A 27,688-nucleotide genomic window follows, 5' to 3' on the forward strand; every position below is an offset into this window, starting at 1 on the left:
AAAGATTAAGAGAAAGAGAGGAGGTAAACAGAAAGTAACTGTTACGTAACTTCGCTACATTTTCGAGGACATTATAAGGTTTATTACGTGTGTCTAACTGTAGCAAGGACACTGTTAGATATTGTGTACAGTCAGTAAATCATGAAATTCTTGCTCCAGGAAAGAAGAAGGAGCAGCTCTGGCTTCTAACCCCATGAAGAAACAACTGGGCCAACAGAGCTGGAAGATGCTGCTGTATCAAGTATTGGACTGAATGACAGGGACAAGTAAGTCTAAAGTGGCTGAAGATCTCACTTATTTGTACTTTGTAAACCGTGTGTGCTGTGAAAACCATGTGGCGTCAACCATGAACATGTTTTTTCTCTGCAGTCCATGTTTCCGCTATGTGACGATATAAAAACATTAGTTTTGTACACAACTCTTCCTTACTTTCTTCCTTAAAGAGGACAGATAGCACTGTGATGTATGTATTATGAGTACTGACATCATCAGAGTAATGAATAAATCATGTCTGTAATATCATAATGAAACATCTTACTAATAATATCTTACATGTACAGAGGGGCTTTACAAAAAACATTCAAAACACCACGGTGCTCACACTGTATATATCTGAGCCTGATCATATCACTGTTCACACTGTCCCCCCCAAAACATACATACTTGCTATTGTATTTGTCATAGTATTCGCTTATGTTTTTTGTAATTTTGGTACTTTACATGTATGTTCTTGACTGTTGCAATAATTAGTCTTCATTTTTATGCACCAGACACCGAGACAATTTCCTTTTTAAATTTTGTAAACTTTGCAATAAATGACAAAACATGAAAGGCTTTTGTGTTGACAATATCTGGTATGAAACATTAAAACCTGCTGGAAGACTTTTTGTACCTGCTTTACTCGAATGTGGGTTGTTCTCAGAATTATATACCTCCAGAAGTCATATTTAGCACTTGTTGTATTTGTGTAAAAGAAAAAAAATGCAACAATGCAACTGAGAAATGTTGAATAAATGGGTCATTAAATATGTAGGTTAGTAAGTATTTAAGTCTTTAACAACTTGCAAAAATGTATTTTACATAGAAACAAACAAAATATATAAGACAAATAGCAAAAAGTGTTTGAACTAAACATTGAGGAAGGGTGAAATACTGCCCCTATTCATTTGAAGCAGGTGACCGGGAATTAAAAATAGCTCCTTTAAAGTAGGGATGTGAGAGCAATGCTTTCTCCTCCACACCCCTTTCTCGTTTCCTTCTCATCTGAGCTGTGCCCCTATATAACCTCTGAGGCAGCCTCTCTCCCTATAATAGTTATGTTTGGTGGATGGAAACAAAAGGTTTCTGCATATTAGTGCGACACAGAGTTACATATATTTGAGGTTTCTTTGAGGTCAGCAGATTTAAGTTGAGTTTGTAAACTTTATCAGACAAGCATTGAAGTTTTCTGTCCAGCTGTGTTGATTGGAAAACCAAAACATTCAGACTCAACAGACAAACTGCGGCGCTTTGACTTGAAGTCATAAGATTGGCAATCAGCAGCCAGGTGAACATGAAGCAATCAGCTCTGATCCTCAGGACAGCCTTGCTGCTGCTGCTGTTGATGTACAGCACAGGTAAGATCCATGGACATTATTAAGATTTTAGCAAGAAATACAGTGTGGTAGTAAAATGTGTTGATATATTCTGCATGGCTGAATTACTGAGACTGTGAGTAAATGCAAGTTCATTTTGAAGTGTTAGCAGTCAATAACTAATATAAATTGAAAACTAATATCTGTCACTTTTTGTTACAAAAATCAAGTTTTTGTAGGATTTGAACATCTGAAAAATTAAAATAAACAGCTGTCATCTATTGTCAGAGGTTTTTCCCTCTAACAGCTCAAGATGGTCAACATTTCTTTGGGCTATACAATTTGTTAAAGGAATTAAAGTTACCATTTATTTGTTTTACATTGTTCTTTTACAGTTTAATGATATGATGTAGAAATATGAACTCACATTTCAAAAGCAAAATGTGAGTTACAGTATGTCACTCCTTTATTTAATGTTTAAAATGACAAAGTAATGATCACTATGGCTCTCATGGATATGTGTGTTGTGAGGCAGATGCTGCAGTAAATCTGTTTTGTCAATTCGAATCTGTTGGGAACACGTACAGTATGGAGAACTATCAGTTCTACTATCATTTTCAGGTTTGAAATGTGTGCATGTTGCTCAAAACAGTAGTATAGACCAATGTTGTAGACCATGAAATCCTTGTCACAAAAATGTTTTTAGTTGACCAACGTGTGCAATATTAGGTTAGAATTAGTATGAGTGCATGAAGGTGTGCTTCTCAAATGCCTTTTTTTGAAAGATGAAATAGGTGCAAAAGGAAAATTAGAATCTTCTCTTCCCCTCCAGATGCGAGGACTCACAGCATAAACATGAACCCAGATGTTCTGGTGGGAGAAGAAGTCACAGTGTTGTGTACAGGTAAGTGATTTCAATTTGACTTGATGGGTTATGAAACTTGACAATGTAAATGAAATGTTTCAGTTTGAACCTCAAGGCCTCCACAGTTATTTTCACTCTGTCTCTCCCTCCTTTCCCTCTCCTCTCCTGTCCTGTCCCAGCTGTGGCGGGCGGAGAAATAACGTGGTCCAAGGATGGCAAAAAAATCAGTGATGAAAAGGTGTCAAAGATCAATGAAACCTCTTCCAAAATTATTATTAAGAAGGCCACAATGCAGGATGCGGGCAGGTATACCTGTCTTTGTGAGTTCAACACCGGATACGATGATGAAACTGAGATGCAGCTGCATGTTTACGGTACGTAACAACCAGCTGCATCACATACTTGATAAGTTGTTGCTGAACCTGTCCAGTCCGACAGATCTTTTATTTAGGTAGAAATCCTAAAATAAAAGGTCTTTTTTAATAAACCAAACCCTATTTAATTTGATGATAGCACCCATTTTGTTGCAGGCAAAATAGTCAACTTAAGCTTCTCCTCTTTTGTCAGAGGGTCCATCATTTGGCCAAACCACCACCTACCACGAGTTTCTGGAGGGCACAGACGGTGTGGTGCCATGCCTGGTGACCGGCCAGCCAGCTGTGGATGTTCAGTGGCTCAGAGACAAGCAAGCAATCCCTTCTAATGGTAGGCCCAGTACTCTGGACCAGTGTTGGATCTAGTAACCATTACAGTGATAAAGTGCGATAACTAATTTGCTTTACATCAAGTATAAGTCTACTGAATGTTTTGGGTGTATACAAACATCCATGTGTTGCAGCAGACAGAGCTCTGCAGTGTGCTTTGTCCAGCTGCAGTAACATGGCTGATGAATGGACTTTCAGAAACATAACTGTGTCTCTTTTTCTTTGTCTCTGCCTTCATCTCTTTCACTTCTCTCACTTCAGAGGGAAGCCATCTGCATCAGATGTCTGATAACACACTCCTCATTAAAAATGTGAAAAGAGGGGATGCTGGGACATACGTGTGTCAGGCCCAGATCAGAGGAAGGCCCATCACTCAAAGTCTCTCCGTCTCTGTTGTTGTCAATGGTCAGTATCTCTTTCACATCAAGATCAAATAGTGGCCAAAGATCCCTCCTGGTTCTTGTAACGTAAAACTGAAGGTTATGGTGAGGTACTTTGCAAGACAAACAAATCTTGTATTTGACTTTGATGAATTTGAAGAAGACATGAATATACATTTGCTTAAAATACACATTCCCTCCTGCAGCTCCTCCTACTGTGCGTCTGAGAGAAGAACAGAAAAAAGTGTTGGCCGGACCAGAAACTAACGTTACCTTGCTGTGTTTGGTGGATGGTGTACCAAAACCAAGCATCAACTGGACCATGTAAGTCCTGACTTTTAGTATCCCAATAAATCTGTTCAGAAAGGCACATTATGCTTCACTGTGTTGATTTTACAGTTTGCTTTTGCAATGCAGCTCATTGCTTTCATTCATTTTAGTTGACTCTGATGTCTTTCATAAATATTACATTGCTTTTAATTACAACTTTAGCTCAGGACTATCTCCCATCAGCTTTGTTAATCTTCTCTCCCTGTTCTGGCCTCATTCCTTCTCTTCTCCTCCAAGTTGTGTCTGCAAACATCTGGATGATATCAGACTCTATTTTGAATCCACTTGAATAACATCTCCACAACATTACTCAAAGTGTATTTTGCTCTGCACTTCCTTCTCCCAGGCCAAACTCGATTGATCCTTCACGTCATCACTTTAACTCAGACCGCAGCCAGCTGACTATAAGGTCTGTTGCCAGGGCCGACTACGGAGAGTACGTCTGCACCGCAACCAACAAGATAGCTGAGAGCAGTGCTACCATCATGCTTCATGTTTTCGGTTAGTTCGGTTCTCTATAAGTTTTTCTGTTAACACCATTGTGAAAAATGAAAACCTGCTATTGAGCCATGATGACATGTTCCTTTATCCAGTTGTACTATAAAGAGTCTGGGACTTGTGTTGCTCAGCATCTCTTTACATTTTAGTGAGATGGTTGCTGTTGTGATCATTTTATTTCAGAGGCCCCGGAGGTGTTTGTGTCTGCAGAGCAGCAGAGTGTGTCAGTGGGTGAGCGTGTGTCTGTGTCCTGTAACGTCTCTGGCCATCCTCAGCCTGAGCTACACTGGCTCAACAAGCACAATGGACACACAGTGGTAAGAGTGTATGGACACATACACACACATAGGCAGTTTTGATCATCCCCAGAACAATATGAGCTCTATGACTTGACACACAGCACCCCAGTTAACTCCATGTTACCGTCTAACTTTTATCACTGTTCAGCTATTCCAGCTACATGAAGTTTGAGCTTTTACAGGTCTGTACATATATATGATTGAATATTTCTTTGTGCCTCCCTCTGTCAGGAATCCTCTGGTCGTGTCCGTGTTGTTGACGGTGCGTTGGTGATTGAGGAGGTGATGCCCTCTGATGGTGGACTGTATTCCTGCATGGCTGTCAGCACCTCTGGAAATGCATCAAGAGATGTTGCTATACACAGTAAGAAAATAAAAGTAGACTGCATATTTGCTTATACTCATCCCTCTAAAGTACATTTTATAATTTTCTAACATTTGTTTTTCCTTCCTTCATTTGCTCCTCCCTTGTGACCCACAGCCCAGCCCGGCCCGCCTCACTACCTGTCAGTCTCACCTGGACCATCCTCAGTCCTCTTCTCCCTCAAAACTCTGCCCATCAGTGGAGGAACACCGATCACACATTTTGTTCTACAGTGGAGGCAAAGTGCAGCAGAACAGTGGAAGGAAGCCATGGTCCCAGCTTCAGGTAAAACCTTTGCTTGTCACGGTCCTGTCATTTCAGTTCATGTTCTATGTGTTTTCTGGGTTTTTGTGTTGTATTTCGCTCCGTTTCCCTCCTGTGTTTTTGTGCCCCTTCCTAATCTGCTTTCCCTCCACACCTACACTGCATCTCCTTTGTTAGTTCAGCCATGTTCCTAGCGTTTCCACTCAATACTCTCACCTGTGTATCTTTGTTGAGTCATCATTGTGTTGCCGTGATCCTGAATAAAACTTCCGTTTCATTTCCCGCCTACAGTCTCCTGTGTTTGAGTCTACCTTCTCTGCTCCATCGTGACATTGCTCTTAAAAGAGGCTTTGCAGTTGTCAATCATGATTCAGGAGAAAATCAGTCAATTCATCTTTTATACTGTAAACTACTTATATAATAAAATTGACTCTGCCATAAATACATATATGACAATATAATAATATTATAATAATATTATAACAATATAATATTTAAAAGTGTTGAATCAAATTTGAAACTGCTAACTCAGGATAAGCGTAAATATTGTTTGTAATACATGTCGGCATTAATAACTCCTATTTACCTCCTAGAAGTCACTGAATTTAACATTGAATCGGTGTGTACATTTAGTCACTACAGTCGTAGTTTTCTCTGGACCTGTGCCAAATCTGGAAGAAGCTTGTTTAGTCTGGCTAGAAAGCCTTGAAACTTAAAAGAAAGCCCTTCATAATGCCAGAGCACCTTATTATTCAGCAATGTTAGAGGAAAATAAGAACAACCCCAGGTTTCTGTTCAGCACTGTAGCCAGGCTGATAGTCATAGCTCTATTGAGCCTTGTATTCCTCAGTATACACTCAGCAGTAATGACTTTGTCTTCTTTAATGATAAAATTCTACTCATTAGAGACTAAATTCATCACCCCCTGACCTCAGATGGTACCAATTTAGCCTCTAACACAGAACCCTTAGAAACAAAACCAGATATATATCTAGACTGCTTTTCTACTATTGACCTTCACCAGCAAACTTCAATAATATCTTCATCTGAACCATCAACATGTCTGTTAGACCCAAACCCAAGTTTTACCTTTACTCAGCACTTCTCTACTCAACATGATCAATCCAAAAAACTCTTCTGAAAAAGCCAACACTTGATCTAGAGATTTTAGCCAACTATAGACTCATATCTAACCTTCCCTTTTTCACTAAGATCCTTGAGAAAACCGTTGGCAATCAGCTATGGGCTATCAGCTTTCTAGGTTTTAGAGTGAATCATAGCACCGAAACCTCATCGGCTAAAGTTGCAAATGATCTCATAATTGCATCTGATGAGGACTTGTCTGTGTGCTAGACTAGTATTGTTAGATCTTCCTGCTGTACCATTTACCATCACATCCTACTACAAAGACTAGAACATTTAAATGGCATTAAAGGAACTGCATGTAGTTGGTTCAAGTCAACTAACCCTAACCCTAACCTAGTGTTGTAGTCAAGACCGCACCAACCAAGACATTACCGAGACCAGAGAGTACTGAGGCCGAGACAAGGCCAAGACATTTGGAGGTCGAGACCGAGACAAGACCAAGACTTTTAGAGGTCGAGACAAGACCAAGACCACATATATCAAAGGAAAATCATAACAAAACATCAAAATGTGAGTTTTCTTTTTTTTTAGCTGGGAGAAATCTTTACACTACCAATGATTTGAAGTTATTAACTGTTTTTGAGAGGGCCCTTTTTCTCTCTTATCAGTAAGGCATGGACAATAAGCCTATCAGCGGTGGTCTTGACCGGTCTCGTTCAAAAAACCCAAGTCCACCCAGTCCGAGACCGAGACAAGGTCGAGTAAAAATCCCTTCGATTCCAAGACAAGACCAAGAACCTCAAAAAATGGTCTTGAGACCGGTCTCGAGACCAAGACCGATCTCGAGTACTACAACAGTACCCTAGCCCCCTAACCCTAATTATCAGACTGATCTTAGTTTGTATAAGTTAACAATGAATCCTCATTGCATACCAGAGTTAGTCATGGGGTTCCACAAGTTTGTGTGCTTGGACCAATACTATACTACTTTATATGCTTCTTTTAGGGAATATCATTAGAAAACACACAACACAATTTTCATTGTTATGCAGATGATACAAAATCATAATTATCCCTTAAGCAAGGTGACAAACTTCAGGCATGTCTTAAGGACATCTGAATGACTTGCAATTTTCTGCAACTGAACCCTCATAAGACAAATGTTAAATTCAAGAACATTAAAGGAACATCCTGTCTCAAAAAGATGCAGAAAAACCTAGGCTGCCATAGGTATAGACAGCCTGAGAATTCCCATGATGCTCTGAGCTCCTCTCTCTTTCTCTCAATCTGTACACATTCATGTCTCATTAATGCATGTTATTAACTGGGCTCTTCCCTGGAGTCTCTGTGCTCTCTCGTCTCGCAGGTTCCCATGGATCGTGGTTTGCCCTGCTTCAGTGGTCCTGCTTGACTCCTAATATCATCATCATTATTTTTATTATTATTATTATCATTATACTTTTAGTATTAATAATATTCATATTTCAACTATCAAAGCGGTTATTATTGTTGAGGCTTCTGTACCCACCACCAACTTTTTGTTGTGAGTTGGCACTAAACAAATATTGATTGATTGATTGACCTGATGTTGTTTCTTTCTGTGTTTTCTGTGCTTTGTAGATACTTTAGCTATCACCACCCTCAGGCAGTGCACATTGTACACAGTGCGTTTGGCTGCCATGAATGCAGTGGGAGTGGGACAGTTCTCAGACACAAACAATGTCAGCACACTGGCAATACGTAAGTGCTACACACATCGAACCCATATTTCACAATGTGTGTAAAGCATAAACTGAATATGCAGCTTGTGCATGTACCTTTATGTATGTTTGTATAAGTGATGCACATTTATTGATGTAAAACGTACAGTATGTGTACAAGCAAGTACTCAGGCTAGTGTGTAATAAGTCTAGCAATGCTGATGACACCGTGTAATCTACTGTCATCCATCCTCAGAGAGTAAAGTACATACAGTGATCTACTAAACTATAAAACAATAAACAGACATCTTCAGTCAATCTGCATGTAGGCTACACAGAGTCATGGTCAAAACTTTACATACACTCGTAAAGAGCTTGTACATCATGGCAGCCTTGAGTTCCAATTACTTCTACAACTCTCATTTGTCTGTGATGGAATGAGTAGAACACAAACTACTTTGTCAGAAAAAAGTTTGGTTCAATAAAGAATTTATTATAGGTCTTCTGAAGATGTGACCACATATGCTGGGTCAAAAATATACATACAGCAACTTGAACGATCAATTTTGGTGATTATAGAATGTTTTGTCAATCAAATTTGCTTTGTAGCATGGCCTCTTAACTTCTTCTGAGTGATTATGATTGATAACGACTGAAGACTTTTTAAAATTTTAATCAGGCTTGTTTGATACACCCATTAGACTCAGCCACAAAAACTTCAATGGGGAAGTCTAAAGAGCTCAGCATTGATCTGAATTTAATATTTATTTATTTAATCTATTTGCCCTTGTATTTTGATCGTATTTGTACTTGAATGTACCCGCTGCTATGATAACCTAATTTCCCTTCAGGGATTAATAAAGTTATCTATCTATCTGAAAGAGGACATTATTGATTTGAACAAGTCAAGAAAGTCACTTGGAGCCATTTCAAAACTGTTGCAGGTCCAAAGATCAACTGTGCAAACAACTGTTTGTACATATAGAGTGCATGGCACAGTGATGTCACTGCCACGATCAGAAAGAAAACACAAACTATCACCTGCTGCTGACAGAAAATTGGTTAGGATGGTCAAAAGTCAACCAAAAACATCTGAAAAGCAAGTCTGCAATGAATTAGAAGCTGCTGGAGGACAGGTGACAGTGTCCACAGTCAAGCATGTTTTGCATCAACCTGGGCTGAGAGGCTAGCGTGCAAGAATGAAGCCGTTGCTCCAGATGCAACCGAAGTTTTCTGCTGATCACACGGACAAAGAAAAAACCTTCTGGAAGAAAACTGCAGTCAGATGAAACGAAAATGTAGTTGTTTGGCAATAATGACCAGCAATATGTTTTGAAGAGAGAAGGTGAGGCCTTTAACCACAAGAACACCATGCCTACCGTCAAGCATGGTGGTGGTAGTATTATGCTGTGGGGCTGTTTTGCTGCCAGTGGATCTGCTGCTCTAAAGAAGGTAAATGGAATAATGAAGACGGAGGATTATCTCCAAATTCTTCAGGAAACCTAAAACCATTAGCCAGAAGATTGGGCCTTAGGTGCAGTTAGGTGTTCCAACTGGACAATGATCCCAAACAAACAAGTTCATGCCAGGAAGCCACCAAATTTAGTTGAACTTCACTGATTCTGTCAAGAGTGGTTAAAAATTCAGCCATAGGACGACCAGAAGCTTGTAACATCCTGTCACATCCATTTTCAGAACTGTTTTTTGTGACAAAGTAGTTTGCGTTCCATTCCATCACAGAAAAATGAGTGTTGTAGAAATCATTGGAGCTCAAGACTGCCATGATATACATGGCTTTACAAGTGTATGTAAACTTTTGACTGGGACTGTATACAGTATAAAAATATTAGTTAATATTGTTCATGGTCATCAGTTATTGCCATCCCCTCTGTCTTCTGTCTGCAGGTGATGAGATAAAGGCAGAGCATAACTCCTTCTCTATCCCTGTTAAACAGAGTGATGATGGTGGAAGTCCTCTGCAGCACTTCACCGTACGATGCAGACTGGTAAGAGACTGTGTTAGTCGGTCTGTACAGTTAATGTTACTCTTCTTTGGTCTTTTTTGTTGTCTGTCATCCTTCACTCCTCTCTTACGCTCTCTCAGGATAAAGAAGGTGCTGAGTGGAAAGAGATACAGCTGTCGCCCACTACTGACTTTATCTCTCTCAAAGAACTGTGTTTTGAGTCAGGCTCAACTGGAGATCAACTGGAGGTCAGAGCGGTCAGTGATAATGTTTCCTCTCTAGCTACAACGTTCAACTTCACCATTGGAGATCAGCCTGGTTTGTGCCCCTTTACTTCCCACACCATACACTTGAGCATGTTATCCTGAAAATGTGGTTTCAATTGTGAGTTAGGAATGCTGACACAAATGTAATATTATATTTCTAAATTTTAGTAAGCTCATCTCGATCCTCTCATCTCTCCCTCAAAGTGAGCAGCCGCAGTATGACCATAGGCACCATGATTGTCGTTGTCATGGTCATCTTCCTGGTGATGTTCCTGGTAATAGACGTCACCTGCTGCTACAGATATCACTGCGGCCTGCTCATGTTCATTGCTGTGAAATTCTTTGGATATAAAGTCCAGGGTCTGAAATTGCTTGATGAAGGAGAGAGGACCACTAATGCGTATGTAGGAGTTGGAAAATATTTTCACAAAATGGAAACTTCTTCGTCATCAAGTTGTCATCATATTTCAAACCTTTGTGTGTGTGTGTGTGTGTGTGTGTGTGTGTGTGTGTACAGACAAGTGAAGCTGATACGTATATCCACTCTGAGAAGCAGCACAGCGGGGGTTCAGACTAAGGAGGGGGGGCAGCTCACCGAGGTCACCTGTGACAAGGCCTCCCTTACCAAACACGAGTATGTTCATTCACTCCCAATGAGGGCAAGCTATCTCACCTGTGTGTAAATACCTGCTGAAAGCTGTTTCCTGTCAGGCTGATATCCAAGACTGTTGTCTATGGATTGGTCCTACAGACAGTGTGGCAAGTGAGGCTGGGTATCATTATTTCTTTATCCAAAGAGTGAACTATTCAGTCAAATAACGAGGTATTTTAAAAGTAATGCAGTTACAATTTCAAGGACTTTATCCAAAAACCCTGAAATCACCACATTACAATTTTAAGATTTTTTAAGGATTTCCAGCACACGTACAAACCCTGTCTATGCTTCCATAAATATTTTTTTCCAAAGTCAATGTGAATTTGCATGCAGAGCTGTTGGCTAAATGAATAACTAACTATGCTCATATATATTGATTTCATTATGCAATGGAACAGAGAAAGACATTATAGACTTTCATGTTGAAGTCCAAAACAATGTTCCAAGTTATGTTAAAGACAGTCAACAACAATGTTTGACTTAAATAAAATATACAATTCACTTACTGCAATTATTAACTGACTCCACTTTGAACTTAGTTATTACTCTTTACAGTTCAGTGTTTTATACCAATATCTCATTGATGAATTGTTTCTTTCCCACAGGAAAATACAGCCAGATAGAGACCTGCATCACGCCAATGTGTGAGACCAGAAAACTGGACAAACAAGAAACAATAAGAACCAGCAAGTAAATAAAGTATAAAGAACAAGAGAAGATATCAAACAATCACTCAGTCTTAATACAGCCAGCTGATTTTACATTGGATATAAGTGCCACTGGAAAAGTCAAACTTTACTGACAGACTGCAGGAAAACACTGATGTCACTGAGGTTTGTCCAAACTGTTTCAGACGTCTGTGCTGTTGGAGTGAGAGGACAGCGGGCCTGTGTTCAGCCTCTCCTGGCAACTGTCCTCTCCTCAGGTTGAAAATCTCCCTGCTTCCAGTTGACATGAAGACTGACAGAAGCAGGAGATTATGTTGTTGTGTAGTCTTTTTGTTGTTCTGTCTGCTCTGATTTACATGAGGATCGAGATACATAAGAGTAAAAATCTCCTTTGACAGGGTAATCTTGATGTCTGTGTTTTACAGGGTAAAACTATTGTTATATTAGTGTTATAAATTATTGTATCATGGATATCCTGTGTAATGCAGACATTTTTGGCAATAAAAAATATTTTTCTCGTTTTCCATATATGTTTTTAGTGTTCAGAACTTTTTGTTAACATTGTGTTGTTGCTGCTCGTCTGATGGTTATGGCTAAACATCTTTTTTGGGGGGGGGTTAAATAACACGCAGGCAGACAAAGGATCAAAGTCTGATATATAATGAGATGGGAATAAATATTTTTAATTGTCATATGAAACACAATAGACCTATACCTTCTGTAATGTAGCCAATAATGACATGACAACACGTGTAACACATTACTGCAGTAATATATCACTGAAATATTATCAGTAACACGTTGCGTAAGCCCAAACACTAGAACAGACCCCAAAATCTATCCTGTAGCACCACCTTCAGGACAACTTTATACTTGTAACTCCATGTAACTGCCTTATGCGTCCAGTGCACGAGTTTTTGGTTGTGCCCAGTAGCAGTCAAAATAGCATGATTTAAGTGAGGTTCGTAGTAGGGATGCACCGATTGCCAATTTTTGGGCCAATTCTGATTTCCGTTTTTTCAAACCACTTTACAGCACACAGCTGCCATGGAACATAATTTTCATTTTTGGAAAACTAAACTAACAGTAATGTGTGACATTTTTTGTACAGATAATCGCTAGAAAAAGAACTATATAAATTATGGTTCATTCATCATTCATTAATTCATTTGTCAATAAAATAGGCTTAATAAATACATAAATAAAAGTATAAATAAATAAAAAACCAACCTGGGGTTGAGAACTGCCAATGTGTAAAGGGGCTCCTTCTCGATGTCACTAAACCTTCTCCGTACTGCCTCCAACAAGGTGGCTTTTGTAATGCCCACTCCGAAGTCTGTATCAGCTCTTTTCTCCAAAAACCGTTTCAGCACGGTGATGGCTGGAATGACGTCTGCAGCTGTGCTGTCGATGAACTTATTTCCTTTGTAAGTTCTTCGAAATGAGCGAGGGGAGTGATCACGTTCTCAATTAACCCCCACTGGTGCGTAGTGAGAGTGACAGGTAGCTCATGCTCCGTAGCGAAAGCCCCTAGCGCACGTCTCTGCTCAATCAGTGATTCCAGCATATAGAAAGTGCTGTTCCATGATGCTTCGCTGGGACAGCAGACCCTCGTTCACTGCCAACTGTAATGTGTGCACCATGCAAGGCAAACTTGCCAAGCTGACTCGTCTCAGTGCTAGCTGTAGCTTGGTGTTTACCTTTAGCCCCTGAGTGTTGGCCTTTGCTAGATTCGTCAAACTTTGCAAACTACGCCGAGTGATTTTGTTTTAAGCGTCGGATGAGATTGGTTAGTTAAGACCGGCATAAAATCGGCATATCTCTGACTGATCGGCCGGTCGCTGGTCATGGCCGATCACGTGAAAATCTGCCAATTCCAGTCACCGGCCAATCAATCGGTGCATCCCTAGTTCGTAGGGAACCAATCCAAAGGCTGATGGTGTTCTTATTCTGGGTACTACATTGTGAAATTACTTTATAACAATAAGTTAAAGTAAAAATATCTGTTGTCAGTTAAGTTACCACAGAGACCAAATACACCTCCTTTCAGCTGTTCACAATAATATTTTAAAAATGGAGCTCCAATAAAACAGAAAGGACAGAGAGACGTTGACTCTAGCCCCTATCCCTCCTGTATCTAATCCCCCATCTACTATCTGGTCAGCAGTGAGAGAGTTTCTCTAACAGGAGGATACTCTTCCTTCTACAGAGAACACAGAGATACTGAGGAACCAGACCTGTCAGAATAGAACCTGAACCCAGGATAAAGAGCTTCAGTGAATGTGGTGTTGAAGGTGTGGAGGTGGATCAGTGTGTCAGAGGTGACTCTGTAGTAGGACAGAGTGCCACCAGGACAGTCCAAATACACTGCTACTCTGTCAGAGGAGGAGGAGAAGGAGGAGGTGGTGATGGATGTGCCGTTGTTATTGTGCCAGACGTAGTAACGACCTTTAGAGCAGGTCAGACTCCAGGACTGATCGTTCCTTCCAAACACACATTCATCACTTTTTCCTTTCCTTCTGATTCCCCTGTAAGTGACAGATACATAAACCTCTCCACTCCACTCCACCTCCCAGTAACAGCGACCTGTCAGACCCTTGCTGCTCAGCACCTGAGGAAAGTAGTCAAATCTGTCTGGATGACAGTTATATAACTGATCCTCCGCCATATGCATCACCTTCCTGTTGTTGTCAGACAGTGTGATCCTTCTGTGTACCGTGTTTGTGTCGAGTGTGAGTTCACAGGAATCTGAGAGAAAAAGACAAAATATACTTGCTGTATTAATCTATTTTTAGTTTGATGATGAGTCTTGACATCAGAGATTTGAATGAGTCATGTCACAGTTTAAAAAATGGTTGAAAGTTTGCTGCTTTTTTTCATTGATCAATTCAACACTTACACTTCTTCAGAGCTGGTCTCAGCCACTGGACTCCGCCGGGCTCCACCCTGAAATGAGGACAGAGGTCAGGCCAGTAAACCCTCTCTCAGCACAGAAAATGGTCTTATTGGCTTATTCATGAAAATAATGAATTGTCAGTATTATAATGACAATCATAATTTTTCAGATTTAATTTATTCTACCAGTCAGTCAATCAGTCCATCAATCAATCTATTTGTCCACTTGGGGGCAGTGAAACAAGCTGTTGATTCTTTATTGAGCTCATGTGGCTGACTGTCACCTGTAGTAACTGTGTGAAATCGGCTCCTATCAGCGAGGGAACTCTCAGCGGTCAATGCAAAGCAAACCAAAATGAGGTAAACCAAATTTCCTTTAAAAAAAAAGGCAAAAAAAGTTCCAATGGGATGATTGATCCAGACAAAACAGTCATAGTTACATTTTTCTTAATTGTTTGTTCCTTTGTCTTCTCACAGTAATTTGTGGACTAAAGCACAACACGCACAGCTGGCATATGGCATAAGACACGCATCAAAACATTCCACACTATCATTTGATATGAGCCCGTAAAGCTGCATGTTTTGACGCATGTCAACCCACTATGATGCCCAGGAATGCCTCAGGATACACACTGTCCTATTCTCAAAACAAGAAAATGATCCAATTCTATCACCTTCCCTTCCTGTTTTGGTACATCCTGGCTACAGCTCCCTTAATACTTCTTTCTGTATTGATTGTCTGATGTGGGACACAAACAGTTTGATTGGTCAGTGTTTCCGTGGTCGTTGAGCTCTGGTTGTTTGAGATCAGTATGGTGTAAAAGGGTCAGACTGAGGCCTCTGCATACCTGAGAGTGTCCAGTTTCCAGAGTGGATCCTCTAGTCCAGCAGACAGCATCTTAATTGATGAGTCTCCTGGATGATTGTAGCTCAGGTCCAGCTCTCTCAGATGGGAGGGGTTGGAGCTCAGAGCTGAGACCAGAGAAGCACAGCCATCCTCTGTGATCACACAGCCTGACAGCCTGCAAACACACAACAACAACACACGACATAATCTGAGGGTGAGGGGTGGAGGGTTGCTGCTGTAACAAATACCAGTGGAGGAACATCAAACCTCCAACACATCACAGAGGTAAATGACACACATTTACTTCCACCAGTATTTTTTGCCCTGATGTAAACACATCTCTAACTCTCTCACTATGTTATAATGATCGTCCAGTGTGTGAGGTTGTTAAGAACAAGGGAGGAATGAAGGTAGTTTACCACATAACCACTGGGTTGCAGTCCTATCACTGTTGGAAAAAAACAATCTGTAATGTACCTGAATACAGGTTTCCAAGATATTCTGCCAGACATTTCAATGGAACCTACTCATTGGGCATGTACATGAGGTGACTGACTCCCTGCTGGAGTGGGTTTCAAGGTCTACCATGGTATCATAATCAAACTCCTTTAGAGCAGCTAGACTCCTGAGTTGTCCAGGGTGAGAAGCGCTGTGTGAGTGTGAGGCAAGATGGTTGCGTCCGTTTACTGCAAGTGGCTCAGGGGAGGGTGTTCACTGTTGCGTGTGCTTATGCACAGAACAGCTGCTCAGAATACGGCCTTCTTGGAATATCTGTGGGCATCCTAGAAAAGATCATGTCTAATCATTCTATAGTTTCTACTGGAAACTTCACTTCACTCTGTCAAGGCGGCTGGAAGGAGTTATGGTCAGAAAATCATTGGTGCCTGTTATGGCGACAACCTAAGAAACAGCTGATGGACACTAGCAGTGAAGGAAGCTGTCAAGCTGAAGAAGGATGCATTTCGGCCAGGTATCTACTGAAGCAGCAGACAGGTATGTCGTGGTCAGAAGGGCTGCAGCTTTGGCAGGCACAGAAGTCAAAACTAACTGTACTACTGTTAAACTTCAACACTCGCTTGGGCAACAATAGAAAAATGGAGGGGGTGATTGAGGTACCAATGGTGTGTTGTTATTGACTTCTGTGCTAGTTACACTCGGGTAAAAGAAGGGCAGATGGCGCGGGAGGCTGCTGGACAGACCTGGTAAACCTTAAGGTGTAGAGAGGGTGAACTTTGAATGTCTTGTGTTAGTTTGACCATCCTGTCTACATGTTTTTGAGGACTTGGAAAAGGCTCATGACTGGAATCCTGTGGGGTGCACTGCAGGAGTATGGGCTATCATGGCCATTCCTACGAGCCATCCAATTCTAGTATAACCAAAGTGAGAGCTCTGTCCATATACTCAGCACAAAATCAGACACATTTTTCAGTAAGTGTTGTATCGATCCACACTGGTTGTGACACGGACAAAATATAAATTGTTTTCAAGCTCTTTTTTTTTATGTGTATGAAAACATCCTGAAATTCCTCTCTGGAAATCAAATTCCAATAGCAGCAGCCAGTTATATTTGTGGAAAGTAATTCACAGAGTAAAGACCTTACTTAGGTGAGGAATTTCATGTAAAGGGAAGCTGAACAGGTTGATGAATCCTGACCTGAGAGTTTCCAGAGTACAGTGTTGACTCTCCAGTCCCAGAGACAGCAGCTTGACTCCTGAATCGTGCAGGTTGTTGTTACTCAGGTCCAGCTCTCTCAGACTACAGGACTGGGAGCTCAGAACTGAGGACAGAGCTTTACAGCTTCTCTCTGAGAGGTTACAGCCACTCAGTCTGAGGATACAGTAAAAATAAAAATAAAAAAGGGAACAGAAGTAGTAAGGTATTTTCTTTTCTGTTGAAAATATGGCAGACAATGTAAAATGTGACAAACAAATCAAATTATCTCTGTACTTACAGAGCTTTGTTGGAGGCTTTGACCACTGGCAGCAGCCTCAGAAGAGCCTCCTCTGAAGCAGAGTATTTCTTCAGGTCAAACACATCTAGATCTTTTTCTGAACACAGTAAGATGAAAACCAGAGCTGACCACTGAGCAGGAGTGAGGTTATCTGTGGAGAGACTTCCTGACTTGAGATACCGTTGGATCTCTTCCACTAGAGAACGATCCTTAAGCTCATTCAGACAGTAAAATAAATTGATGCTTTTCTCTGGAGATGGATTCTCATTGATCTTCTTCTTAATGTACTGGGTTGTTTCCTGATTGGCTTGAGAGCTACATTCTGCCTGTGACAGCAGACCTCTTAGGAGGGTCTGATTGGTCTGCAGTGACAGGCCCAGGAGGAAGCGGAGGAACAAGTCCAAGTGTCCATTTGGACTCTGTAAGGCCTTGTCCACAGCACTCTGGTAGAAGTGCACCTCTGGAGATACCTCTCTTCTTGTCTCAGAGCTCTGTGAGGTTGATTGTTCTTCTGACATCAGGCTGACACCAGAGTTGATGAATGTCAGATGGACATGAAAAGCAGCCAGAAACTCCTGAACGGTCAGATGAACAAAGCAGTACACCTTGTCCTGGTACAGCCCTCTCTCCTCTTTAAAGATCTCAGTGAACACTCCTGAGTCTGAGGCTGCTCTGATATCGATGCCACACTCTGTCAGGTCTGATTCATAGAAGATCAAGTTGCCTTTCTGCAGCTGCTCAAAAGCAAGTTTTCCCAGAGACTTGATCATCTCCCTGCTCTCTAGAGTCCAGTGTGCATCCGTCTCAGTTCCTCCATTGTACTTAATGTTCTTCTGTTTGGACTGAACCACCAGGAAGTGGATGTACATCTCAGTCAGGGTCTTGGGAAGCTCTCCTCCCTCTTTGGTTTTCAACACATCCTCCAGAACTGTGGCAGTGATCCAGCAGAAGACTGGGATGTGGCACATGATGTCGAGGCTTCGTGATGTCTTGATGTGGGAGATGATTCTGCTGGCCTGCTTCTTTTCTCTGGATCTCTTCCTGAAGTACTCCTCCTTCTGTGGGTCAGTGAACCCTCTGACCTCTGTCATCATGTCAACACACTGAGGAGGGATCTGATTGGCTGCAGCAGGTCGTGTGGTTATCCAGAGGCGAGCAGAGGGAAGCAGTTTCCCTTTGATGAGGTTTGTCAGCAGAACATCCACTGAGGTGGATTTTGTAACATCAGTCAGGATCTCAGTGTTGTGGAAGTCCAGAGGAAGTCGACACTCATCCAGACCGTCAAAGATGAACACAACTTGGAAGTCTTTGAACTCACAGATTCCCGCTTCTTTGGCTTCAGGAAAGAAGTAATGGACAAGTTCCACCAAGCTGTATCTTTTATCTCTCAGCACATTCAGCTCTCTGAAAGTAAATGGAAATGTGAACTGTATGTCTTTGTTGGCTTTGTCTTCAGCCCAGTCCAGAGAGAACTTCTGTGTTAAGACTGTTTTCCCAATGCCAGCCACCCCCTTTGTCATCACTGTTCTGATTGGTTCATCTCTTCCAGGTAAAGGTTTAAAGATGTCTTCATGTCTGATTGTTGTTTCTGGTCTGTCTGGTTTCCTGGATGCTGCTTCAATCTGTCTGACCTCATGTTCATCATTGACCTCTCCAGTCCCTCCCTCTGTGATGTAGAGCTCTGTGTAGATCTGATTCAGAAAGGCTGGGTTTCCTGCTTTAGCGATCCCCTCAAACACACACTGGAACTTTGTCTTCAGGTTGGATTTAAGTTTATGCTGGAAAGAAACAGGAACTGGATAACCTGCATGAACCCATAAGAAAGTATTTTAACATTTCACTTCCTCAAAGAATGAGCACAATAATATCAGTGTGTTAGCTCTTTAAAGAAATCCTCTTACTGCTCTCCAGATAGTCAGCCAACTCCTGGTGCTTCATTCTCCTCAGGAAGTTCAGAGCGATCTTCCGAAATGCCTCTTTGTTGCTTCTCCTCTGATCTTCCTCCTCACCATCCAACATCTCCTCATCCTCCCTCTGACTCTCTAAGCATTCTGGGTAACCTTGACTCAGAACCTTCTTGATTGTCTTCAGTTCATTCTTCACAAAAGTTACAATGTTCTCCTCCAGAAGCTGGAAAAGTTTATATGAATGACACAATCAAACTAAAACCATGGAGACAAACATCAGATCCATATTGAACAGAATAGATTTAAAAGTAATTGTTGTACATGTACAGACCGTAAATATGGAGTCCAGGGGTGTTTGAAGCTGCTGGACAAACGGACCAATGGGAACCTCTGAGCTCTCCTGATCAACTCTATGGAGGAATCATTTGGAATTAGCTCACATTATGTCTACTCACACAAACACAAGGTAGAGGTCCACGAAGTGATATTTGGAAGAGTGAATGAGATGACTCCCCCTTGTGGCTTTCACTGAGCTTCCACTGTATTGCTTCCCTAGTCAGTTTGGTTTATTTCAAACAGCTCTCATCAACATCTCCATATAGCTCTCCCTCCATTCCTGAAAACAGCTGAAGTGCCCTGGAGCAAGGCACACAGAACGTCTCAGACCTAACTTCCAGCTCCTTGACACCTCAGGTCCTCTTATTCCTGGGTCCGACAAGTTGTCTCACTCCTGTGTCGTACGGTCCTCTTAGTCCTGGACCAATAGGGTCCACTCTCTCCTAGATCTTTCACGTTGTCATACTCCAGGGCCCGTGGGGTGATCCTTTGACCCATCAAGTAGTTATTTTACTCCTGGGCCGTCCAATCCTCTTACATCTGGACCTGCCCACTGCATTTAAGACAAACCACCTGGTCCTCCTATCTACACATAAATGATTGGGTATTGCCAGCACTGTATTAGTTTTTCTCAGGTACGGCTCTTTTCTCTTCTGGTCCCACAGTGGTGGAATGAACTACATAGTTCAGGACGGCAGAGACACTGCACACATTCTACCACACATTTAAAACCACCTTTTCAAACTACACCTCGATAGCCTCTCCCATGATAGCATTTCAAAAACAAACTGCAGCACCAAACACACCAAGTTATCAGTTATGTCTAATCAACCTTGAAATTCAGACCTTCAAACTAAACCTCTTGGTGCAGATTTCATCGTCTCATCTGTATCTGTAATAACACATCCACATCAACATGGACACTCTAATTTTTTTTACACAGATGGCTGTTTTTTGGTCTGACTAACCACTGAGAGTCTGATAAAAACACACCATTTTGTTTTTATTTTCAGTTTGAAATCAATCCTCACCTTTGATCATCAGGGTGGCATCCATCTTTGAGGTTTATAGGACGATCTATAGACCAGTCACTCTTCACGGACACACAGCTGGGTTCAGATTTTTCCTCCTTCTTACTGATAGAAACACAAGACAAAAACAGGGTAGAACAGTAGCCTGAACACACTCAGACCATGTCCCCACTAAAGCAGATAAACATTTTAAACGTCTTTGCAATGTTTTGGTTTCTGATAAACCTTAAAGCTCTTGTTACTCAGACTGAACCTCTTCCTTCAGATTTCATTGCTCATCTGTACCTGTAATAACACATCCACATCAACATGGACCCTTTAAGTTTTTACACACGGCTGTTTTTGGTCTGACTGACTACTGACAGTCTGATAAAAACACACCTTTTTGTTTTAATTTACAGTTTGAGGTAAATCGTCACCTTTGATCATCAGAGTGGCATCCATCTTTGAGGTTTATAGGACGATCCATAGACCAGTCACTCTTGGCGGACACACAGCTGGGTTCAGGTTTTTCCTCCTCCTTCCTGATAGAAACACAAGATAATAACAGGGTCGATTCTGAACTGTAGCCTGAACACACACTAACTCTAATAGTAAAGCAAATCATTTTAATCCTCTACAGTTTTTAGGGGTCTGATAAATCCTCAAACTCATATTACATAGATTGAACCTCTTCCTTCAGATTTCATCATCTCACCTGTACCCGGAATAACATGTCCGCATCAAAATGGACCATTGAATTATTTTCTTTCTTTTACACACATGGCTGTTATTGGTCTGAATTACCCCTGAGAGTCTGATTAAAACACATCATTTTGTTTTCATTTTCAGTTTGAGATAGATGCTCACCTTTGATCATGAGAGTGGCATCGATCTTTGAGGTTTATAGGACGATCCATAGACCAGTCACTCTTCACGGACACACAACTGGGTTCAGTTATTTCCTGCTTATTCCTGTTAGAAAAACAAGATAAAAATAGGATGGAATTGTAGAATAATATAATCAAAATAATTAATAATCAATCAATAATAACGGCTGTGTGTGTGTTAAGTAATAATCATGTGTGAAGAAATCATGATAGATGGATAAAAATGTATGTTAAGTTGAGCTGCAGGCCGCGCCCATCTCTGCCTGAGTGCATCAGGTTTGGGTGTGTCTCCAAGCCTGAAGGCAGCTGATTGAGGGTACCAGGTGAAGACGATCTGGAAATCAGGGGGTTTGGAGGCACTCACTCACAGGACAATGAGATGTGAGCAGTGTGTGAGAGAAATGGTTGGAGAGTCTGGACTTGGGGAAAAGGAGACTGTAGGACTAAAGCTTGGTTCAAAGAAGGAAGAAGGAGCCGGTGAGCTTTCAGTTATGTGTCTGTGCTGCTTGCATTGGGGTTGTGGGCTGTGAACTAATTATGTGATGAAATTCAGGTTAAAATGTAAAGTATTGAATAAGTTATGTGATTAAAATGCAAGTTAAAATGTTATATATTTAATATCATGTGGGTTGAAAGCACAGTTAATAAGGTGGTGTATTTTTAAAAAGTATTCAAGCTAAAAGTAATTTGATAAAGAATGATGTGTGTATTTACAGGAGTTAAAAGCTGACAAAGTTTGGAAGGTTAAAATCATCATTAGATAGTGTTTTAAAATGTGTTTAATTCATTTTGGGGGTTTAAGTATGGGTATTTTCCACTTATTTTCAAGATTGATTTCTAGTACCTTTTAAAAATTAAGTAGTTGATTTTGGGTTATGTTTTTGATTATGGATTCTTGGGTTTCATTTTTCTTGACCTTCTATTTGTGTTTGTGTTTAAGGTTTTTCACCTGTTATTGGCCTTGGCAACTTTCAAATAAAAGAAAGAAAGCTGAATCTTGGTCACTGAGTGAATTCCAGTCCAATCTTCTGAAGCAAGCTGCCTTTTCAAGTGGGGGAAGCTGCAGTTTAAACCTCACGAGAGTGGGGGCCACTTGACAATGCATGTTATTCCACATCAGCTGATTGAATAGGCATCTAACAGTTAAAGCATTGTAATGTGAAACTATGAGTGTGAAATGTCAGCAGAGTCTCAGAGGAGGAGACATGCAGTTGGAGGGAGTTCAGATAAAGGTCAAGGCCATATTCTGCATAGCGCTTACTATCTCAGGTCCTGCAGCAGGCTTTTGTAGCTTTAAACACAGCTGAATTCACTCAAGGGCGGACACCTCATTAGCGAGCGTCAGCCATATTCCTCCAAAGAGAGTTTAAAGCATAAAGATCATGCCAAAAAGGAGTGAGCGTCCAACCACGTTTCTCCAGCTTGAGTTCAAAGCATGTCCCGGTAAGAAGAGATGGTCATAATGGAAAACTACTGTGTCAGGAAAATTCAATGAGGAGTGGAACAAAGAGTGATTGGATGAGTCATGGGGCTCACCGCCCCGTCTTAGTAGATATAAGGAAGGCATTCAGTATACAAAGCCAGATCACTTTTTTACGGGCTTATGTCTCCTTTGATCTCATGTTCTTATTGCCGGCAATAAAGCATTATCGCACTCAGCTTTGAGGACCTGATCTGAACTATTGCCTGAACACACTCAGACCATGTCCTCACTAAAGCAGATTAATGTCTGTCCACACTAGAGTTTATGTATAGTCATCAACCCTCACAGACATGATGGCTTCTTCCAAACAGCAGCAACATTCAGGAACCAACTTCCTGTTTTATCAGACTCTGTGTGGAGCAGCTTAGGAATCAGACAACCAAAACAGTTTATTCTCATGCAGTCAATTGAGTCATTCATAATGGAGGACTGGCTGTACTGGGCACACTCAGATGTGAGCATCAGAATTGGATGTCATCTTACAATCATTTATGTTCTGTGACATGTTGGACTACACTTTTCCTCTAAAGTATAAATAAATGTTTTATTTTTTTTTATTCTATGAAATGTTTCCAGTGGAGATTTTGACCACTAGTATGGAGCTTTTGAGTAGAAAGTGAGCCTTTCCATACAGTAAATTTCTGTAACAATCTCTATCCACTCTAACTTTGTCCGGGTTCTTTAATGATACATTTCCTGGCTATGTTTTTTCACTGGCTTCGAGCAGTATTTGAACATACCAAGTTTGGTTAAATATTACCGAAATATATTTTGCAATAAAATCATTATTAATCACAAATATTGATTTTTATCTCTGCCACTTCTCTCAGGCGGTAGGGCAGAATAACAGCACTGTCCTAAAAGATGTGAAAGTGATCCAAGTCCAATTTAATTTCTATAAATGTATCACTTGAAGAGTTCTCGCCCCTTAAAGAAACTGATGGTATGTCTGAATGGCTCTGATCCAAACCTTCCCATTTTGCAATATAGTGTGGGTTGCACCGGTTAACAAACTATCTCAGTCATGCTCCTTTATAATAATCCTCCAGACATGGAAGAGACATCCCCACTTTTCCCTTATGTAACAGTAAAGTACTAAATCTGACTGTAGGTTTTTGGCCTTTCCATATAAATCCAGAAATCATTCTTTTCCACTTATTAAACTGCTCAGGAGGTAAATGTATTTCTATGGAGAAGAATGGAAAGGAAAAAGCAACCGTGGTATAATGTTCATCTTTATATCTATTCAATTATGCATGATCAGGAGTAATGAAGGCCATCTTTTTAAATCTGCTTTGATTTCCTTTGGGAATAATTTATTGTGTAAATAAATAGTGGATAAGTATTTCGGTATTTGGACTTTTAAGTATTTGTCATTATTTTCCCATTTGAAACTACATTAAGTGTTGGTGGTAAGTAATCATATGAGATGGTTTGTTTTGTATGTCAGTTTAATTTATAACCTGAACACTAACAAAATTGTTTTACACAAGACTTTAGTGAGACTCGTGTGTGGGTTTGTGAAGGTCATCAAGACATCGTCCACTCACAGACATATCCTACATTCTGTTTCCATGTCATTGTATATCTTATCTGACTGCTCCTGCATGTCACTCTATATATAGGGTGAAAAGGGCAGGGCTCAAGGGGCACTCTTGGTAGCATTTCCTTTCGAGAGAGTCAAGAATGTTGTTTATTTTAATTCTGACAGTGGGAGGATGATACAAACATTTCAAACATCTTATCACTGCACTGTTAAAGCCAAAATGTTGCAGTAATAAGTAAAGGTTGCCTTTTCGGCATTTAAAGTACACTATGCAACTTCACCAGGCCTTTATACACAAAAAAGACGGCTCTGAATACATGGAACAGCTGTTTGGAGGAGCTAGCATGAGCTTTAGATGTAGGCCAACTTCAAAGCCATATATTTATTCTATTTGTTAACAGTAGAGCTTGAACAGGCAAGTATTTTGAGTTACAATGGGGTGAGAAGAAAAAACACATTGCACATCTTGAAATCCTACAGTGCAAGAATATGGGACTGTATACCAACATGTTACTAAAAGTTCACCACACACAACAAGAGTCAAAATGGGTTATAATAAGCTGCTTTCACAGTTGACCTATATGGTTGTTTTTCTAATGACAGGCTGACAAAGTTGCATAGTGCACCTTCAAGGCATGGTATTCTCCATGCCAATAATGTTTGGGCTCTCAGTCCATTCTTATAATACCTTAATTTAATGAATTTTGCATTCATCTCCACTTGGCTTTCGTTAAACTTTTGTTTTATTTTATTTAAATGATTTAATAAGTATAGACCGTTTAGTTCCATATTTTTGGTTTCTTGAAGTTTTAATTCATCCAGTAAATCCTTCATCTGTTTCTGTTTTTCCCTCTGATTGCTGCTTTATCAGCATCCTATGTAGTACTAGCAGAAAGGTCCTCTTTAGTGTTATGATCTAAGTAATGGTTAAATTCCCATTAATTGTATATTTTGAAATGAGGGCCATTTCTACATGAATGTGCCTCAAGATCTGACAGTTTGGTCTTAATGTTCTCTTGAATATGTAAAGTTTCAACCTTCAACCTGTTGGTCCACTTCCTCCACCCTGCCCACTGTGTCTTTCAGTAACTTTTTCGCAGTTTTAAATCCTTACTTTCCATCAGCAGACTGTGTTGAAACAAGCGGAAGCTCCACTGAAGCGTCATTCTTCATGGACACATAGCTGTGTTCAGGTCCAGGAGCATCTGGTGTGCGCTCCTCCTCACACAGTCCTCGTAGTGCTGCACTCTCTGCATCTCTGCTGCTGCTGTTTGCAGCCATTACGTCATCACTTCAGACAATTAACATAAAAAAACACAAGATTTATTTACCATTGGAATCTGTCTTGTGTTTGAACCTTCATATGATTAACTCATGAACGGAGAACAGTCAAAAGAAATGCCTCATGTTTGAAACATTATTCTGGACTAAATCAAACACATTCTGCATCTCAGTGATGTATTCAGCTCAGACACATCTCTCTTCCCTGCAGATTACATGAGAGCATCCTGCACTGCTGCTCCTTGTTATCACATGGAAACTACATGATTCAGGCACTTGTACTTTACTTAACGAGTTAATGTAATACTTCTTGTAGCTACTTTTTACTGCATTTCATTTATGTGACAGTTTTAGTTACTGGTGACGTCACAAATTAAAACACGTGACCAGTTTCTAATGATAATAACATTCATTCTTTTAGATTCAACGAGCCAGAATAATTTACATTTTTTATAATTCGCTCCATCTCCACCAATTACAACATGCTTTACCAACTATAACAAGTATTACATGTTACTGCACCAATTGTAAACATCCACTAATATAAAGCCCTTATCACACATGCACGGCAACGCAAAAAAAACGTGTTTGGACTCCGTGGCGCTACCTGTTGTTAAATCTTGAAGCTTTCTGTAATCCAGCCGAGGTGGTTGCTAAAGTCCACAAAACTGTGAGCGATGACTGGACCCGGACTCAGCGCCGACACGCAGCTTTCACTACACGCTGACATTAAAAATGGAGGAAGCCTCCATGTTTGCTCGGAGTTGACTGAACTAAAGCTGTGAACTTTCTGCGGGTTCTACACGAACTAGACTGACGGAAGTTATCGCTGACAGGATGTACAGAAGGTCATACACGAGTCAGGCAGTGAAAAGCGACGCTGGCACATGATGGATGGAGAGGAGAGGCTGCGTCACGCTGAACACACCTTTTTTTTTTCAACAAACTTTATTGAGTACAGTACAGTAACAAAATGTCAGGGGTGGCCCATGGATCTATTATAAGACATCCATGGCACCAGGCGAGCAACTCCGTTGAAATCAACGGCCGCCATTTTCCGGTCCGGTATCCAGTTATTTAATACATCCATGGGGTGGCCCAAAAACAAAATATAGGCCTAATTAGAATAAGAAAAAATAAATAAATAATGAAAATTAAGTACAAATTAATGAATAAATGAAATACAATTTAAGTACAGTTTTAAGGGTAAGTTTTTTCTTGAGTATTTACATTTTCTGGTACTTCATTCTTCATACACCACTACATTTGGAGGCAAATATTTTACTTTTTACTCACCACATTAATGTATTAACTTTAGTTACTGGTTACTTTTCGGATTTCATGCTGCATCCGAGCCAAGCGAGTGCATGTTTGAATTAACTTATTTTATGACAATCAGATAAAAAAAAAACTCTGATTCCAATGTGAGAAAAATGCTGATTATCCAAACTGATGATTGGCCAGGCCGATAATGGTTCAACCCATACTATATGCATACATGTAAATATATGTATCATTTACTTGTACTTGTACAGACACTTTTACCTGTTAGACATCTGTCTCAGTGGCTTGTACTTGTTCCTTTCCAGCAGTGAAAATGGACGACACATTTGAACAAAGTCAGGAATCTGTCACATGTGAATGAGTTACTGATAGTTTGTCACTGATATATCAGAGGTGAAAACAGCAGTTGAATGTCCTGATTTTGAGGATGGAGCTGAGATCTTTAAATAATGAGTGCTACTCACCATGGAGGGTGATCTGACACTCTCTGTTGCCACAAACTGCACAGAACACAGGTTGTTTTCAGTGTTTTTAAATCATACACATATCTACAGCAAGAGAAGATTTTGTCCTGATGTGTGGGCTTTTTAGATGTTACATTATGTCAGCTCTGCTTAGTGGTCTGTAGTTACTTCCTGAA

The 27,688-nt window shown here is 40.5% G+C and overlaps 2 protein-coding genes across 2 annotated transcripts; one reads left to right on the forward strand and one right to left on the reverse strand.

Annotated features, from left to right (window-relative positions):
- Positions 1 to 1,389: 1,389 nt before the first annotated feature.
- On the forward strand, positions 1,390 to 12,094 carry LOC141011668 (neural cell adhesion molecule 1-like). Its single transcript, XM_073484902.1, has 16 exons — positions 1,390 to 1,616; positions 2,407 to 2,478; positions 2,619 to 2,813; positions 3,007 to 3,144; positions 3,405 to 3,548; positions 3,730 to 3,847; positions 4,200 to 4,354; positions 4,535 to 4,668; positions 4,882 to 5,014; positions 5,132 to 5,299; positions 7,985 to 8,104; positions 9,970 to 10,070; positions 10,169 to 10,346; positions 10,499 to 10,694; positions 10,812 to 10,928; positions 11,555 to 12,094. Exons 1-16 carry the CDS (start codon positions 1,553 to 1,555, stop codon positions 11,595 to 11,597), a joined length of 2,076 nt encoding a protein of 691 aa, XP_073341003.1. The 5' UTR covers positions 1,390 to 1,552; the 3' UTR covers positions 11,598 to 12,094.
- A 1,110-nt stretch (positions 12,095 to 13,204) lies between these two features.
- LOC141011665 (NACHT, LRR and PYD domains-containing protein 3-like) lies at positions 13,205 to 26,519 on the reverse strand. The gene is made up of 12 exons (XM_073484898.1): positions 26,372 to 26,519; positions 25,598 to 25,774; positions 21,435 to 21,539; positions 21,005 to 21,109; positions 20,586 to 20,690; positions 19,550 to 19,628; positions 19,213 to 19,441; positions 17,312 to 19,115; positions 17,014 to 17,187; positions 15,361 to 15,534; positions 14,517 to 14,563; positions 13,205 to 14,365 (listed from the first exon to the last, which is right to left on the reverse strand). Exons 2-12 carry the CDS (start codon positions 25,762 to 25,764, stop codon positions 13,821 to 13,823), a joined length of 3,534 nt encoding a protein of 1,177 aa, XP_073340999.1. The 5' UTR covers positions 25,765 to 25,774; positions 26,372 to 26,519; the 3' UTR covers positions 13,205 to 13,820.
- Between the last annotated feature and the right edge of the window lie 1,169 nt (positions 26,520 to 27,688).

Source organism: Pagrus major, chromosome 17 (assembly GCF_040436345.1).
Source record: "Pagrus major chromosome 17, Pma_NU_1.0".
Classification (NCBI taxonomy): domain Eukaryota; kingdom Metazoa; phylum Chordata; class Actinopteri; order Spariformes; family Sparidae; genus Pagrus; species Pagrus major.